Below are 19295 nucleotides of genomic sequence, written 5' to 3'. Positions count from 1 at the left end.
CTCAGTGGAGACCTCATAAGGGGTTCAGTATCTTTTGTCGACATGATCAACATGCACAATATCGACATTCGGCATATCGATTTTGGGTGTAGATTGATAGGTCTACCGTAAAAAAAAAAAGTAGACCGTCAATAGGTCGACAGCGACACGAATACGAATGAGCTGAACGCAACACTCGGCCGATTGCGTGCATAATCGCTGTTGCGATCGGTAACGAATCAGGCCCATAATGCCTTGATACCCCCATGGCTACCAGACACTGGCTGGTTAGTCCATCCTGGTTGCTATGGGTTTCTGCACATTTGAATATTTGCATTTTGTTAATCATGCTCGGAGACGACAGAGTCAGACCAAGGAGAAGATGTAGAAATAACCCATCCTCATATCTGTCTATCCCTGTTACATGCTGTCTGAGGGATACACAGTGGTTAGAAAATTGCTTAAACAGAGAGGGGAACAAAATCATTTGACCACAGGACTGTCCTAAAGGTGCCCATCCACTAGACGATTAAATTTAGCGATTGAACGATATCGTTATCGTTCAATCGTTTGGAAAAAAGTCTAAAACGACCAGCAATGCCCTCTCACTGGTCATTTACACATCTATCATCAGGCAAACATGCTGGACAACCTGACGATAACGTCAGGTTCAGCATGTTTGCCGATGATTGATTGCGCCTACACTGAATGACTGCTCGTCCAGTGCAGGCTCATCACAGACTGACAAACGACCGCACGATTACAATGTCGTAATCGTGCAGCCGTTTTGAGGTCTTTTAGTGGATGGGCACCGTAACAACAGTGACCAGCGCTGAAACTGTATAACTCACTCACAAATAGTATAACCCACCTGAAACTCGGCAATCATCAGAAAATTCAATGTAAAAAAAAACAATCTGACTTCTAAAACTCAACACTGTTCACGTTTGGAATACTAATCACAACATTACATAGAGCAGTTATACAATGGGGAGAAGATAATTCTCCAGTCTTTATCATGAGGAAACAGAAACAGCACCAATAGTTCATATCTTACTGTGTGCAGTGCACCCTACAGACACTTAAACAGACAATAATATGCAAATAATGTTTCATTACCTGGGACAGAGACGATCAGAGCTGAGAAAAGGACACTGAGGGTAATTGTAACGTGTAGCTGCATGTCGTATCCCTCATGAAAAGAGAGAGCGAGATACTGCACTATGTGCTCTGTTACTTCCTACACCGAGCTCTTTGATATGGGAGGAGGCAAATCTATTAGACAGGAGACCAAGCGATGCATAGTCGTGAGGGGGGATGGATGGCCCCTCTGGGATCATAGCAGTGTAAAAGGGGGGGGGAGGGAAGGGGTGGGACACCTGAGAGGATAGGGGGAGGGAAGTGGGAGCTACCCCTCCCCGCAGAAGGCTGGCTATTTAAGGAGGGAGCAGGGCAGAGCAAGACACACGGTGACCACTTTCGTTCAGGATAGTTCGGCTGCTGATCATCTGACTTACCTCATTCTACGGATACACGACTCGCAAGGAAATGGAGCGACCAAAGCGATCCAGGGAGCCTCCATCGCACAACTGCGACACCTCCTGCGAGCCGCGGGGGAAGGGAAGACTGGTGAGGTCCGATGGCCAGCAGCAGGGAAGGAACACCAACACGCAAAGAGGACGGTGATTCCGCAGTGACCAGGACCGGGGGAGCAGCAGGAAATCATCAGGAACACAGCCAGGGGTGGCCAGCAACAGAGGGACCCGAGCGTGAGTTCGAAGCGGGAGCGGAGCAAGGGCGGCTGACCATCGCGGACGAGGCTTCGTGGTCCGGGACATCAGCCTCAGAGCAGGTAACGGCGGCTTCCCACTCCCCTTTACTCTTCCCCTCAGCCACCCCGCCCCCAACATCTGCTACCAAGGGCCGCCACTCACTTCCGGTTCCCCTGTTCGGGCTGCAGACTGGGGCGATCACCGTTTCCTTTGCCCAGCCACCGGCTGTGCCTAATCCTTACTACCAGGCGATTGCCGCCCTCCATGGTGGCCTCCAGCAAATGAGCAACAGCAGGGACACCCCCAACCCCACCCACAACAGCCATCGGCCCAGCTGCTCCCAGCCCCCTACTCCCAGCAGGCGCCAGCCCTCTACCCACAGCAGGCCCCCTACCCCCAGCAGGTCCCCACCCCCTACCCCCAGCAGGTCCCTGCCCCCTACCCCCAGCAGGTCCCCGCCTGCAAGGCCAACTACCCTACCCACAGCCAGGGTCAGCCTCCTCACCACAGCTGGGGCCCACTCCCCCCCCCAGCTGCAGGCCCCTCCCGGGCAACGGGGGCCGTATGCATGGCAGTCCCCAGCCGCCACTTCCCGGCAGCCTGTGGCCCATCACAGGCTGACCCTATACCCCCAGCAGCGGTCCAACCAGCTCAACCTCCTAGGGCCTTGCGGGCTACAGAGCAGTCAGCCACCTGGTAACCTGGGCCAGGTGTCACGGCCTGAGCCAGGAGCACAGCAGCAAGCAATGACACAGGGCTGGGGGTCCAGCAAGGGAGGGGGGTTTATGCACAGCCTCCCGAGGTTACCAGGCCAAGGGGGCGAACCAGGCGGCTCACACCGGCCAGGAGACAATACACAGACAGCCGAGGGCGAGGAAGGAGGTGAGAACAATACAAACAAAGGGGTGGTGGTATCAGACACAGGGTCATCGGATTCCGATGGTAGCGGCAGCGATTCAGGGCGCATCAGACTCAGGACTAACTAGGCTCTTTAGATTGTTTAAAAAGCAGTTTAGGAAGGGTAAACAGGGTGCAGGCCAGGGGCGGCCGAAGACGTTGGGAGTTAAGGGTAATGACAAAGGGCTAGGCCCAGAGGGCAAGCACGCCTGTGCAACCACAACAAGGAAGGGAAAGTGAAGGGCGATGACAAATGAGGCCTAGAAGGACCGCGCAGCCAACAGCGGTAAGGGAGGAGAGATGGGCCACAAAGCTTATACCAAATGGTTGAACGGGATTTATATGTTTGCAGCATGCTACCTAAAGACCAGGCCAGAGGAGCACATGAACATGTTAAGGTATATGAACATGATACATGGTATGTTCGCAAGCGGGAAAGGAAAGATGTGTGAGAGAGTATGACGAGGCCTTTCGCCAGAAACACAACGGGCGAAGGACACTGGATTTTGGTAAGAAGGACATAGAGGTATGGCTAGAGGTCACACAGCGGAAGGGGGACGGTCAGTCCGCCAAGCTCGCATACGCATCAGGGAGGCCTAGCTCGCAGGGGCAAAGAGGAGGAAAATGGTTCGCATTCAACAGCAAACAATGCCTTAGGGGTAATCAGTGCAGGTTCAAGCGCGCATGTACCAAGTGTGGGGCCGGGCACCCAGCTAGGGAATGTTTCAAAAGAGCAGGGGGAACAGGGGGTGTGCAAAAACCGGGCGACAGAGGTTCGGGGACACAGGGTCATATGTAAGGCAGTGACCCCGGTGAAGTTAGACCAGATGCAGAAATGGCTAGGATGGTACCACAACAGGGGAGATGCAGAATTCTTGGCGAATGGGTTTCCGAGAAGGGTTCAAGCTACCAGTATCAGGCGAAGTGACGGGAGCACTGCACCCTGTAACCTGAACTCAGCCACGGAGTTTCCTCACATCGTGAGGGAGAAAGTGCGCAAGGAAGTAGAATTGGGGCGCATTGCAGGCCCCTTCCCTGAACCCCCACTTCGGCAACTGGTAGTGTCACCCCTGGGCGTGGTACCTAAAGACAGCAGGAAAATTCAGACTCATTCAACAAATGCCATACCCAGAAGGAAGATCTGTTAATGACGCAATAGACAAACAACAACGCAGCGTGGTCTATCAGTCTTTTGAGGACGCGCTCAGCATAGTGAGAGGATGCTGGGAAGGGGCCCTGATGGGTAAAATTGATATCGAATCGGCTTTAAGGCTCCTTCCTGTGCACCCCCGAAGGTTCAGATTCATGGGCGTGAAGCTGGGGGGCAGTTACTTTATCGATTGTTGTTTGCCTATGGGCTGTGCCATTTCATGTGCCTTCGAGAAAATTAGCACATTACTACACTGGTGTTTAGAAGTAGGGACAGGCAGCAAGACAATAGCGCATTACTTAGATGACTTCTTGGTGGTAGGGCCGGCGAACAACAAAATGCGAGGAACTAATAAAGACCACTAAGGCACTCTTCCACACGTACCCATCGCAGCTGACAAAACCGAGGGGCCAACCACTAGGCTCTCGTACCTTGGTATCGAGTTAGACACCGAGAACAAGTTATGCAGGCTACCAGAGGACAAGGTGTCCAAACTGGGAGAGCAGCTTAGCACATTCTCAAAAGCAAAAAAAATGACCCTGAAGCAGCTCCAGTCATTGCTAGGGCTGCTGAACTGTGCTTGCAGAGTTATCCATATGGGAAGAATCTTCTGCAGGAGGCCTGAGAGGGCCACAGCAGGGGTGCGGAAGCAGCATCACATGATTACATTGTCAGCCGACCTAAGAGAGGACCTCGGAATGTGGGGTCAATTCCTGCAGCTTTTCAATGGTATTCGCATCTGGCCAGCACCACCAATATCTAGCAAAAAGCTTCAGTTGTACATGGACGCAGCAGGGTCCATAGGTTTTGGGACATTGTTGGGAGGGAGAATGGTGTGTTTCCCCATGGCCAGCGAGCCGGCGCAACAGTGGGCTGACAAAGAACATGCTGTTGCTGGAGTTGTTCCCAATCATAGCGGTGGAGTTGTGGGGTGGCAGGCTAGCAAACAGGGAGATCACATTCTGGTGTGACAATCTCAGAGTTGTGCAGGCAGTCAACAGGCAGAGCGCAGCTTCCCCAAAAGTGATCAACCTGACCATGCAGCTGGTCCTAGGCTGTCTCCGGCACAATATTAACTTTAAGGCCAAGCACGCCCTGGGCATGGATAACAAAATAGCGGATGTGTTGTCGTGGTGCCAATGGAAAGCGTTCAGGCAGGCGGCTCCGCATTGTCCACCTCATCTATGGCAGATTATCAGGACATGATATAGTGGTATTCACCATTATATGTTTATAGCTTTTTAGCGGGATTTTGTGTGGAGCCGGGCCGTGGGGGTTGTAGATGTAGCGGGCTTTGAGGGCGGTGTCACTTGCTCGATGTTTTGGAGTCACTGACAGGTTCTAACTAGCTGACCCTAATCCTACCTTTGTCTCCTGGCAGCGGTCACCTCTTCCTCCTTGCAGCGATGCGGTGATGTCCTGAGTCCCTGTCGGCATCTTCCGTCTGCCGGAAGTGGCCACGCTCACACTTCACCTTGGCAAAGTGCATTACCGCATCAAACCCGTTGGATGGTGGGAAACCCGATACACGCCAAACCGAAAGCGCGATCATGACCACTTCGGCGACGGTATACACCGATAGGGACCACGACGGTAGATGCCGACAGGGACTCGGGACATCACCGCAATCACATTCTATATATAATAGTCACATTGGTTTCCTAATCTGTATCATAATGCACTCATTATTTGAAGTGTCAGTCACGAGTTTCCCTTACCGTACATGGACACACTCCAACATTATTTTTATGGCACACTCGTATATGGCTGAGAAGCAACCCCACATATGAATTGCCTCAGGATGCTTTACTGTTGGCATGACACAGGACTGATGGTAGCGCTCACCTTTCCTTCTCAGGACAAGCGTTTTTCCAGATGCCCCTAAACAATCTGGGATTCATCAGAGAAAATAACTTTACCCCAGTCCTCAGCAGTCCAATCCCTGTACCTTTTGCAGAATATCAGTCTGTCCCTGATATTTTTCCTGGAGAGAAGTGGCTTCTTTGCTGCCCTTCTTGACATTAGGCCATCCTCTAAAAGTCTTCATCCTGTGTCATGCCAACAGTAAAGCATCCTGAGACCATTCATGTGTGGGGTTGCTTCTCAGTCAAGGCAATGGGCTCACTCACAATTTTGCCTATGAACACAGCCATGAATAAAGAATGGTACCAGCACATCCTCCAAGACCAATGTCTCCCAACCATCCAAGAACAGTTTTGTGATGAACAATGCCTTTTCCAGCATGATGGAGCACCTTGCCATAAGGCAAAAGTGATACCCAAGTGGCTCGAGGAACAAAACATTTTGGGTCCATGGCCAGAAAATTCCCCAGACCTTAATCCCTTTGAGAATTTGTGGACAATCCTCAAGAGGCGGATGGACAAACAAAAACCCACAAATTCTGACAAACTCCAAGCATTGGTTAGGCAAGAATGGGCGGCCATCAGTCAGTATGTGGCCCAGAATTTGATTGACAGCATGCCAGGGCGAATTGCAGAGGTCTTGAAAAAGAAGGGTCAACACAGCAAATATTGTCTCTTTGCATAAACTTAATGTAATTGTCAATAAAAGCCTTTGACACTTATGAAATGCTTGTAATGTTACTTCAGTATACCATAGTAACATCTGACAAAAAGGTCTAAAAACAGAGAAGCAGTAAACTTTGTGAAAACCAATCCAGTTGTGTCATTCTCAAAACTTTTGGCCATGACTGTACATTAATTATTAGCAGAAATATCTTCAGGCTATAGCTATTCACTATGAATTGTTTTATTGTGTTGATGAGCGGGAATAACTGGAATTATGTGACCCCATTAAATCAGCAGATGGGAACATCGAATCCTCTGTTGTTGGATTACATCCCCCAGAGCAACAACTTGTTCCACACAAAAAGGGAAATTCTGGAGTCATTTTCCAAATATAATATACATCAATAGACATTGGGCCTGATTCAGAGTTGTACACAAACCCGATAGTTTACGTACATCTCCAATGTTTATTGATCTGTGCATGCGCAGGATCTGTACTGTGCAGATCTCTGCGACGACAAGCTGCAGCGGGATGTAGTCGGGATCCCGGCACCAGTATCCCGATCGCCGGCATCCCGAAGGTAAGTATCGGGGTGTTAGGGGGAGGTAAGGGTTAGGCATTAGGGCAGGGCTGGCTCCAGGGGTAGCCGCTCCCTGTGCCGCCCGGGTGATGGTCGCCCCTGTTAGTAGTGCGCGTCCGAAAATGGGGTGTGACCTAATTACCATAGGCCATGCCCCCTAAATGACGTTATTGGCGTGGCATGGCACACCTCCCGTGTAACGTCAGGCTGGGGGGAGCCTGGCACTTAGTCACTAGCTGGGCTTCCTCCAGCCTTCTCCCGACACTAAATGGATGACGCGCGCATGCGCGCAGCATCCATTCAGACTCTGGAGTCCGGCCCCGCCGCACAGCTGTGCCCGTCCTCCTGACCAGACCACCCGTGGGCCGCTTCAGGCCACGGGTGGAACAGCGGGACAGTGCTGTCCCGCTGAAATTGGGACATTGGGGAGGGGTGCGCCCTCTATGGGGTGGCGCCCCTGTTCGATTGCACTGGTCGAACACCCCAAGAGCCGGCCCTGCATTAGGGGGAGGGTTAGGGTTAGGCACCGAGGAGGGAGGGTTAGGATGTGGGGAGGGAGAGGTTAGGTCTAGGCACTAGGGGGAAGGTTAGGGTTAGGCACCGAGCAGGGAGGATTAGGGTGTGGGGAGGGAGAGGTTAGGTCTAGGCACTAGGGGGAAGGTTAGGGTTAGGCACCAGGGAGGGAGGATTAGGGTGTGGGGAGGGAGAGGTTAGGGTTAGGCACTAGGGGGAAGGTTAGGGTTAGGCACCAGGGAGGGAGAGGTTAGGTTTAGGCACTAGGGGAAGGTTAGGTTTAGACACCAGGGAGGGTGGGTTAGGGTAGGGGTTAGGAAAACACTTACCTTTTCCTATGGGCGTCGGGATTCTGGCTGTCAGGATGCAGCTGTCGGTATTCTGACCAGCAGCATCCCGACAGCCGGGATTTCATACCCAACCCGCTGCAGCATGCACCATTTGAGGGTGGGGGAAAGGGCGGTGACGGCTAGTGTCCCAAAAATCTTGGGCATGACAACCACATTTTCTGGGAGCGTGCTGAGGCCAGTGGCTGCGCCTTTGGATACAGCTTAACTGGCCCCATAGCATGAGATCGCCAGCCACACCAAGTAACCGGAGGGTCACTCATATGGTTATGCAGCTGCTAGAGCATGCAGTGAGCGTCTTTCAACTACAGACACCTCCTGCGGCTTTTACATCGTCTCGCACAGCAGCTGCTGGGCATTAAGCGTCCATCTCTAAATCAGACCCAATGTCCGGTGACTTTTCTATCACATTATACACGTTACTATAGACAGTCACTGGTCATGTGATCCTCACCTCCAGGGGACGCATGAGGCCTCCATTATTTTCTGGCAGCATGTGGGCATTTCACATCCCCCCACCAGCTGTTACAGTTATTATAGTTATTTCTGGAACAGCGTGTGAGAGATACATGTATGCCGCCGGAGGTATGTGGGGAATTTAAAGCAAATAATCCCCTCAGACTAGGCGCTGGGGTATTAAACATGCGGCCCTGCAGCTGTTGTGGAACTACACATTCCAGCATGCCCTGCAACAGTTTTAAGTTAACATGCCCTAATAACAAAACTGGCAAGGCATGCTGGGATGTGTAGTTCCACAACAGCTGGAGGGGTCGCATGTTAAATTCTCCTGGACTAAGGGGGTTGGATGATCTAAACTAAAAACTGACATACAGCGCCTCTGGATTCCTAATTACATCTGCAGGGACAAAAGGGGAGATGTATTATATTGTGCTGCTATAATGCCTCCTGCTTTGCCTCTTTACCGAGGCGAAGCAGGAAGCACTAAAGATGAGATGTAGTAACCTCTCATCGGCCGGAGCATGGGAGTGAAAACTCACCCCCTCTGGCAAGACCGTTCATACATTGCCCAGATAGCAGCGCCGATAATGACGGGCACATAGCGGCCCTGTCACATACTGCCCAGCTCCCCAACAATACATGAGGGAGAAGCAGTATCAGCGCACATAACATTTGTTGATACCGGCAGATTCGGCAGTTCATACATCTCCCCCAAAGGGTGGTAAAACTCCTGATGAAGGTCATCTCACCTTTTCCTGATTTAAGTTTGGTGCACAGTATGTCACCCCGAGTCATTCATACGCTTATAGGTGTAGTGTCTGGGAAGGTCCAAGGGTTGTCCCAGGAAATCTCCACCTGACTTCCTAAAATGTCTTGTACTAGAAACACACACTCACAGGTAAAGGGGACAAGTTAATTTTCACATTTCTTGTTAAAGGCCTTGCAAACTGATGATGGCTTCATAAGTGTTGGTTGTCATATAACAAGTAGTTTCATCTGTGCTATGATCGAAAAGTCACAGAGCTAATGCTTTCGGCATCCCGGCGGTCTGGATGCAAACACTTACCTTACCGACACCAGAATACTGACGCCCGTCAGAATCCCTGCACCAGCATAGGCAAACGCAGGGGGGGTTTCCATCTGCCTGGAAACCCCCCTTCCCAGCACACACCATGACCACAATAGAAATAGTAATATAATACAATGTTACTAGTGCTGCATGTTCTTCTCAGTATCACAAATGAAATGATTAGCAACACCTGTGGATATTTTAAAATGTGTCAGCCAGTAATAAATACACCTGTGCACCAACTAGGAGATGTGGAAAACATGCACTGTTAGGGGTGCACTGCTATAAACCATCAATAGGGTTAATTATTAATACTGTATAATAATACACTATACAGCACATAAGGAGACAAATATGTACATATATGTCCAGGGCAGTGCTAGGTTCTTCTGCTGCTCCCCCAGGCTCCAGAACTTGCTCCAATGCTCTGGAATGGTGCCCACATCTGAAAAACAACATTCAGCTCAGGCAGGATGGACCTACTGCTACATCTAAAGGCTTATTGTGATCACTGTTCCTGTATATTCTGGAATTATGCAACACAATATACTTTGTATGTAACATATTAAAGCTGGATAAGTGCTAATTATGGCCCTCATTCAGAGCCGTATGCTCTGAGCAGAGCGCACGCTCTGAATGAGGGCCGTCCTCCATAACTATGGAGCGTCCTCCAGGACGCTCGTATAGCTGTGGGTCACCACCCACAGCCTATACGAGCGTGCAGTTTGATGGCCGCGATGGTCTTGACCATCGCGACCATCGAAACTGCGAGCCGGAGCCTGCGGTTGAGGTTTTCAACCGCAAGGCCCGGAGTGATTTTGGCTCTATCAGAGCCAAAATCACTCCCACTGACATCACTAGTGATGTCAGTGGGCCGGCTTCTGACAGTAGGCGTTCCCTTAGGAACGCCCCCGTCAGGGAGGCACGCCCCCGGCACGCCCACCAAAGGGGGCGTGCTGTCAATCAACATCGACAGCACGCCCCCTTTGATCAGACACAACGAGCGAAGGAAAGTCCTTCGCTCGTCGCGTCTGGCGCATGCGCACGACGGAGCTCCCTCCGTCGTGCGCATGCTCAGTGCAGAACATCGACCCACTTGTGAGCGGACAGCCGCTCGCGAGTGGGTCTGAATCAGGGCCAATACCCCCTTCATGGACAGGCCACACTAAGTCTAAAATAAAACATTTGGAAACCCCCCTCTAGAAATTCTGCGTTTGCCACTGGCCAGGATGCCAAAGGTAAGTAGTGGGGTGGGGGGGGGGGAGGTTAGGTTTAGGGGTTAGGCACTAGGGGGAGGGTTAGGGTTAGGCATTAGGGGGAGGGTTAGGTTTAGGGTGCAGGGAAGGGAAGGTTAGGTTTAGGCACTAGGGGGGAGGTTAGGGATAGGCACCAGGGAGGGTTAGGGTAGAGAGAGGGGGAGGGTTAACATACCGACCACCAAGTGCTGGTATGTTAGCACTGTTGGGATTCTGACCGACAATAGCTTACTGCCTCACAGCACTGAGGTCTTGAGTTCTGTTCAAACCGAGGCCCTATCTGTATGTAGTTCGTATGCTCTCCCTATGCTTGCATGGGTTTCCTCCTGGTGCTCCAATTTATTCTTAAAACAGACTGGTAGGTTGGTTGAATTATTATAACAAATTAAACCTAGTATGCAGGGGCGTTTCTACAGAGGATGGGGCCTGTGTGCAGTCTCCGACATGGGCCCCTTCCTCTACCTCCAGCGGCCGGCAGCGCACTGAGCTGTGCGCGGCCAGCGCCGCACTTATAGACTATGGGCACTAGAGTGTGCCCGAAGTCTATAGCACATGCGCAAGTCACCGGGAAAATGGCTGCGGTGGCGATTTTCCCTGTACTGCGCATGCGCAAACAACAAGAAAATGGCCGCGGCGGAGAGGGCCTTGCTTGCGAGAACTTAAAGGGGCCTGGAGACAAAGGGCTCTATTTATTAACATTATTTTTACTAAAATAAAGTGAAAAGGGGGGTTTTGTGTTTTCACACCCTTTTCACATTATTTTAGTATCACCTACAGTTGCTAAAGGGCAATTGGAGTAGAATTCGTAAAATTCTACTCCAATCCCTAATTATCACTTATTTTTAGTAAGCAGATCGCATTTCCCATAATTGTAATGGGAAATGTGATCTGGCCAAAGTTACTAAAAATAAAATGTGAAAAAATACCGGGGAAAGCCCTGTGATAATAACGCCAACTGGAGGTGGTGTAATCCAGGGTATCCCCCGGTTACCAGATTCCTTCTCTGCTCTAACGGGCAGAGCAGAGCTGGGAGTCGGCCCCAGTGAGCAGCTGTGTGGTCTAAACAGACCACACGCTGATTCACTGTAAAAAAAAAGAAAAAGTAAAAAAAAAAAAAAAAACTTACCTGAGTCCAGGGACCGGTGATCGGGGCTCCGGGTGATGTCCTCCCTCCGGTCAGCTGGTCTCCCATGCTGCACTGGGGCCCGGGGATCGGGTGACCGGATCCCAGTGCAGCATGGGATGTCAGCTGACCAGAGCCATGGAGGACATCACCGGAGCCCCGATCACTGCAGGTAAGTGTAATTAAGGATGGGGGTCGTGATCGTGGGGGGTGGGGCTTAGCAGGGGCGGGGCTTAGTGGCGGGGGGTATCAGCGGCGGCCAGTCGGCGCATGCGCAGGCACTTGACACTGTATTTTTTTTGCAAAATTACCGTGATAAGGCTGTAGAGGGGATTCGTAGGGACAAGCTCTGTCCTTGCAACGGATTTTTAGTAAATCCCTGTGATATTGCCTGAATTCACAATGCGAATTCAGTCGGTAATATCACACTACAATCTGCATTAGCAATGCGGATAGTAGTAAATAGAGCCCAAAGTGAGGGGAACAGAGAAGGATACTGCAGATGCTGGAGATTAGGAGGAGGCAGGGGCGTATCTATAATAGGTACAGGGTGTGCGGGGCACACGGCCCTGCACCCATATTTTTAATACTTACCTCTCCAGAGTCCCACATCGGCACTATCAGCGCTGTAAAAATTGCCTGGAATATGGCGGCCACGACCATTTTCCCAGCATTTTGCGCATGCACAGTAGGAAAATCACCGGGAAAATGGCGCGGCAGACTCTGATTTGTGCCCAGAGTCTACTGATGCAGCGCTCCGCTAAGTGCACTGCCGGCCGCTGGAGAGAGAGGATGGGACCCCGAATGGAGACTGCACATGGGTCCCCTCCTCTATTAATACGCCTCTGGAAGGAGGAGTGGTAACTTCAATGAATATGTGTTATTGTAATAATGTCAGAAATACCTAAATGTACATCACATGCCAAAAGCATTTAAATATATAAATACATTCTATATATCCAAAAGTCTTATTAAATAAAAGTCCCACAAATGATGTTTAATGCCCAAGTGCGGCAGATCTGGTATTACCTTATCATTTTTAGCAATATAAAATAAATATTGCACTAACATGAGTTATTACAATAAGTAGCATACTGTATATAAGACAGATGTAAAACAATATTAAATACAGCAGTTGCCCATACCATAGCTTCAAGTTAGGTTAAAAGTCTTCAAATTTAGATTCTAAGGAGTATAATTACTGAAGTGCAGGTTTTTAGAAGTGAAGATGTTGCCCATAGCAACCAATCAGATTCTACTGTACTTAACATTTATCTAGCAGCTTCTAGAAGATAATAGATAGAATCTGAATGGTTTCTATGGGCAACATCTCCACTTCTAAGTTGCAGCCAGAACAGTAAAGTACAGTTCCACGTTCTGTTATTGAGCTCAATCAGCATCTAATGTGTTTCACGTTTCTTGTTTTCAAAAACACTGAATATGTTGAAACAAGGACCATGGAGCATTAAGTGCATCCAGACACTCTCGACCAAGAGATGGGAGCTTTAAATCTCTAAAGGTGCGTATCCACTTGCCGATATAAATGAGCGATTGAACGATTACGACATTGTAATTGTTCAATCGCTCATTAATCGTGCCTAAATTGTGCAGGATAATGTCAGAAGCGACCAGCCATGTGCGCTCCCGCTGGTCGTTTCTGACAACAATCATCTCCTGAACATGCCGGTCAATCTACCGATAACGACAGGTTGTGCATGTTCGGGGACGAGGGAGGGTGCCTGCAGTGAACGACATACAGTATGCACAGCACAGGATGAGGAATGACTGTACGATTACAATGTTGTAATTGTATTGTCGTTTCTCTGTCGGCAAGTGGGTACGCACCTCAAGAAGCATGTAGGTTGTGTCTTCAGAGATCTGAAGTTTGTCTATCATCTTTCAGGTTATATAGATAACCGTAGTGTTTAGCAAACAGATTTGTCTGCTGGATTTTACACGTTTGTGCCTTGAATGTTAATAAAATATTTTGCTCTTGGCTTAGTGATCCCTGATACTTCTTTCACATCACAATGCTGGGTCGCACCTGGGATTTTTTACACAGATTCATCGCAACGGCCGACATCGCATGCAACCACGGGAGCGCGCGGATCGGGCATAAACACTATGTGATCAGTATGATCTATCGTTACGATACGCTTCGGGGGTGATAGATCATTTAATGGATCTCATAGTGTATACCCAACTTCAGCATTAAGGGGTCAATCCTATTGTACACGATGTACTCGCGGGTGCAAGTCATCGCGACAACGGCCGTGGATGACGGCAGCCTGGATTCACCTTAAAATGCTCGCAGCACCATAGGGCTGCGAATGGTGCAAGGCGCGGTGCCTTTACTGGTGTTTTAATGCCGTTGCAATGGTAACTCGCATCCTTCTCATGGAATTGGAATGACCCCGAAGAATACTGATAGTCAAAATAATTATGCTAAATTCTACAATTAATATGTAGTATATGAGATTTTTAGCGCATGTTTGGCCAAGTATGCGTGTCCATCTATCAAATCACGGCGAACCCCATTAGGTGGGTCCCTATAATTGCTAATACTAACACATTATATAAGTTTATCAAGGGCTTACCATAACAGTGCCTCTAATCTGTAGACAACAATGCAGGACCTGTACTGACTAAAATGACCTAAGAGTGGACGAAGGGGATCTAGTCCCACTCCCATCTGCCCGTAGGTGATTTTAATCAGTACAGGTCCTGCATTGCTGCCTGCAGATTAGGGGCACTTGATAAAGGACAGGGACTTTTTTCTATATTTCATTCTCACAATTGGTGAATTCAATTCAGCACGATGGAAGCGTTGTGCCGTTATTAAACGCCATATCACACCCGCATCGCAAGTTTTTCCTTGCACTCAATAGAGGTGTGAGAGAAAACATGCGATGTCAGCCCAGGTGTATATGGCTGAAATGTGCGCAGCTGGATTTTGCAGCGATGGCAGGCAGCACATTGTGTTAAACTGAATTCCCACTAATGACCAGTACTGTCCCTGATTTATGACATTCTTGATTATATCTTCCTAATTGACCCTATCATCTCAGGTGTTAAGGTGCCCACACATATAGCGACATTTTACACGATTTAGCCGATTTCGACGAATCGTGACGACGAATCGGGTAAAAAAAAGTACAAATCGTGAGTTTATACTCACGAGCACGATGCCGATGCATGTCCCCGCTCGTCTTATATCGCATCTTCTGATCTGCAGTGCTGTAGGGCAGATTAGCCAACCATGAACACGATGGAGACAGATCGTGAGGGTTTTTTTCCTCACGATGAATCGTACGATTCATCACACAATGTGGAATTTGACTGACAGAAGCCTGGACACGCCCCATCGCCATCTTGTGCAGCATCGTGTATGAAGCAAGACAGTCGCACATTGAGGAGCCTGCACACTGGATTCTTGTTTTGGACAAGTTTTGGTGAGTATTGGTACAATTGAAATACAACCACACTGACCACCAATATGTACTCCCCACTGCCCACCAATGTGTGCTCTCAGGTAATAAATGTATGACCCAGCCACCGCCCGCTGTATTGAGGCGGGCGGTGGCTGGGTTATGCATTAAGCTCCCACTGCCCACCAATGTGTGCCCCCAGGTAATAAATGCATGACCCAGCCACCACCCGCCGTACATTACATTTAAAAACACACATTATTTAAGGCTGGGGGTCTTCTACCTTTCGGTCTCCAGCTGTTGTGGAACTACAGATCCCAGGATGACCTACCACCCACCTTTGAAACTGTTTTTAGGGCATCCTGGGATCTGTGGTTCTACCACAACAACAGGCCCAAAGGTGGAAAACCCATACTGTCAAACAAAGAAAAACATTATATTACCAAGCAATAAACACATAACATTCCTGTAAAAGAAAACGTGATTAGAATACCATAACAAACCTTTAAAAACCTGTAAAAAAGAAAATATTAAAACATTAAAAATGTGAACTATAACAACATTACATTTAACAAAACTATATACACAAATATTTAAATGTCCGTTTTTTTCTTATTCATAGATAATGTCCATGGATTCTGAACGTGAATTAGTTACAGGATTCATTGAAATCCTGCACTCGAAAGAGTGTCTGTGGAAGATCAGTTCTCGGAAGTATCACAATAAGTCGCAGAAGTTGGCCGCACTCGAGGAACTGTTGGTGTATACGAAAAAATACATATCTGATGCAGACCTGAAAACTGTACGGCAAAAGATTCAAAATCTCAGGACAGTGTACATCAAAGAAAAAAAGAAGGTGGATGACTCCAAAAAATCAGGAGCGGCTACAGATAAAATATATACTCCTGCGCTGTGGTACTACCAAATGATTTCATTCATCAGTGAACAAGAGCCTCAAAGGGAATCAATCATCCTGATGTCTGAGCGTGAGGAGAATAAGGAGGTTGCAGAAGTCTTGGTAAGTAGTGACACAGTTTAAACCAAAATCCTTAATGTTTTTGTTGTTAAATCCCAAATGTCCAATTTAGTCAGTAGTTCACAGACAGTCCTCCTGCCATGGTACAGCACCTGGTCCATTGAAATAGGTCATGTACTCCTCCCTCACTTCTTTGGCACGTGCGGCGGATGTTGTTGTAGTTGGTGGTGCAGACACAGATGTCAAATGTTCAATGTCCTCCAGGGGTCCTACATCTTCTGGTCTAGCTGGGACTGGTCCTCGTTGAGTAGATTTTCTTCGCAGAAAGTTGTGCTTTACACAGCACGCCATCACGACCCAGTCTATCTTCTCTACATATAGATTGATGGTGGTGTGGAAAATGCGAAAGCGGTTGCTCATTATTCCAAACGCATTTTCCACAATGCGCTGCGCCCGGGATAGACGGTAGTTGTATATCCTTTTCTCTCTGGTCAGGCCCCTGTGTGCAAATGGCTTCATCACATGTTCACGTAATGCAAAAGCCTCGTCTGCAACGAAAACGTAATTTAGGCCGTGCTTTGTCTCGTCCAGTGAGGGCAGGTTGAGGGTTTTGTTGGCGAGTCTCTGGTAGAAAGCCGTCTTTTTGAAGGACCCACCATCCGAAGTACGCCCATTCTTGCCGACATCCACAAACAGAAATTCGTAGTTGGCATTCACCACTGCCATGAGAACGATGCTGAAGAATCCTTTGTAGTTGTAGTAATATGATCCGGTGTTGGCAGGTGGGTTGATGCGGATGTGTTTCCCATCGATGGCTCCTCCGCAGTTAGGGAAATTCCAACGTTGTTCAAAATCTTCCGCGATGCTGGTCCACTCCTCCACGGTGTTAGGAAACTGTAAAAATAGTAAAAAAGATGTTAAAACATGACTATAATATTTTTTATATCTTTTTTCCCTATATAGACTCCCACCCAAGACCCTGATTTAACATCAACATCGGACCTCAGTCTGCTCGGTGGTGACAGTGATCCGGAGAATAGCACACAAGTGGAAACTCCACTTCCACCTGGACCCTCACCTTCTCAACAACCCCAAAAAAAGAAAAAAAAACAAGGGAGAAAGGAGAATCTTACAGAGCGTGAGGATCATTTTTTACAAAACGCAGAACGGCTGCTGCAGAAACCCCCAGATGCAATAGATGATTTCACAGCTCATGTGAACAGCACATTGAGAAATCTGGATGCAGATATCCAAAGAAATTTTTTAAGGTTAAACTACGACCTCTTGAGCTGCTGTATGAGCAAAAATATCTCAAATTCTACATACATTGCAGATCCAATGCTATTTTCCTCTGCCCCAAATAGGTATGTCCGCCCCCCCCCCCCCCTCTGCCCAGTTGGATATTACTCCCCCACCAAGCACCAGCGCCACCTTGTATAATGCTCTGCTGGATGCAGCAGATGGGTCGCCCCAATATACACAGATGTAAATTTTTTCTTGATTTTAATATCACCAAATTTCATGAATTCTAATAAGTGCTTGCTGCATGGGATAGGGTGGTGATGACGCCATTTGGACAAGGTCACTACGCACATGACACAAGTGCACATTCACAATGTGTACTTGTGCCATGTGTGTATTGGCCTGTTCAAACTGGCATCTGACCCACCCTATCACATACAGCTGGCTACCTATTGGGATTCATAAAATTTGGTGATATTTAATTTGGTTGTTTTTTTGTCTTGCTTTTAATGTCACCAAATTTTATGTATTCTAATAGGTGCTTGCTGCATGGGATAGGGTGGTGATGACGCCATTTGGACAAGGTCACTACGCACATGGCACAAGTACACATTGCTGGAAGCCGGGGCCACAATGTGTACTTGTGCCATATGTGTATTGGCCTGTTCAAACTGGCGTCTGACCCACCCTATCACATACAGCCGGCTACCTATTGGGATTCATAAAATTTGGTGATAATGTTCTTTTGTAAAGTTGTAATAAAAAAAGTATTTTGCACACAGTTTAGTGCACACTTTCAGTTGCCTGCAGGTCAGTGCACATTGTACTAAATGAAGGATATTTTTTTCTTTGTTTTACACAAGAAAACAAAGTGTCGTGTTTTTTTTTTAACTTACCTTGCAATAATGGTACTGTAGCACTTTTACGATGGCTTTGCAGGTCTCCGGAATGATGACGCCCAAGGACTGAGGTGAGATGAGTGTCCCAAACTTCAGGTCTTCCAGTGACCTTCCTGTAGCCAGGTACCTTAGGGTAGCCCCCAGTCTGTCTTCAGCAGGGATTGCCCTCCGCCACCTTGTGTCCTGTCTCTTGATGTGGGGGGTCACCAGATGCAGCAATTCTTGGAAGCTGGCGTCTTCCATGCGCAGGTAGTTCCGATAGTCCTCCAGGTTGTTCTCCTTGATCTCCATCAGCAGGGACATGTGAGAGCGGGTATCCCTTGGTCCAGCATGCTCTCGTCCTTCTTCGCTGGGCCCTCTTCCTAATCTCCCGGACCCCAGCTTCAGCGACCAACACTCTATACTGATAGGGACGCATCAGTACAGAATTCAGGAACAGGATAGAATGCAGGTAGGTAGCACACACTTGCAGGTAGAATAAACTTTGTATAAGGCAAGCCAAATACAAAGAGCACAGTAGCAATGTACAGGATTCAGCAGGAATACACCTAGCCTCATCTAGTAGCAGAGCAGAATGTACACAGAGTTTAAAGGGTGCCTGCTTTTTATACTCCCTAGATAGCCCCTCCCATTGTTATGGCTATTTAAATTTCCCACCAATAGTCAAGAGCCTGTTTTATTTTGTTTTTCAACTCATGAGTTGTTATGGCCAATCTCACGATGCGTACGATCCGATAGATCGTGAGATCGTAAGACAGATTGGGTGTCTTTTTTCCAAAATCGTGATCACGACGGCAAGGGAGCTCCCGTGAAAGTTCATGAGGTAATTGGCCATAAAATCGTATCGTGAGCACATCGGTATGTGTGTGGGCACCTTTAGTCTGGTCTCAACCCTGTGAGCCGTAAATGCATTGTACAGTAAGAGCAGCACTTCTCTAGATAGCCACAAGATGGCGCCTAAGTTTCCCTGATAGTTTGATGTCCCCATAGAGGTGTATGGGGTTGGTGTTAACTAAGGTAATGTCTGAGAAATCTCTGATTTCTCCAGTGCTGACCCTTTGTTAAATAGATATGAG

General features: G+C 48.4%; 1 protein-coding gene across 1 annotated transcript in view; it reads right to left on the bottom strand.

Moving 5' to 3' along the window:
• Positions 1 to 1258, bottom strand: part of LOC148522295 (CD48 antigen-like) — a 68531-nt gene extending 67273 nt beyond the window's left edge. The window contains exon 1 of the mRNA XM_088474204.1: positions 1099 to 1258. Coding sequence (XP_088330330.1) covers positions 1099 to 1162 — 64 coding nt within the window. The 5' untranslated portion in view covers positions 1163 to 1258. The remainder of the gene's footprint in view (positions 1 to 1098) is intronic.
• Positions 1259 to 19295: the final 18037 nt, after the last annotated feature.

The sequence above is a fragment of the Taudactylus pleione genome, unplaced genomic scaffold (genome assembly GCF_031769625.1).
Source record: "Taudactylus pleione unplaced genomic scaffold, aTauple2 ptg000148l, whole genome shotgun sequence".
Classification (NCBI taxonomy): Eukaryota; Metazoa; Chordata; class Amphibia; order Anura; family Myobatrachidae; genus Taudactylus; species Taudactylus pleione.
The sequence above is the reverse complement of the archived record's forward strand: the minus strand, read 5'-3'. Positions and strand labels throughout refer to the sequence as shown.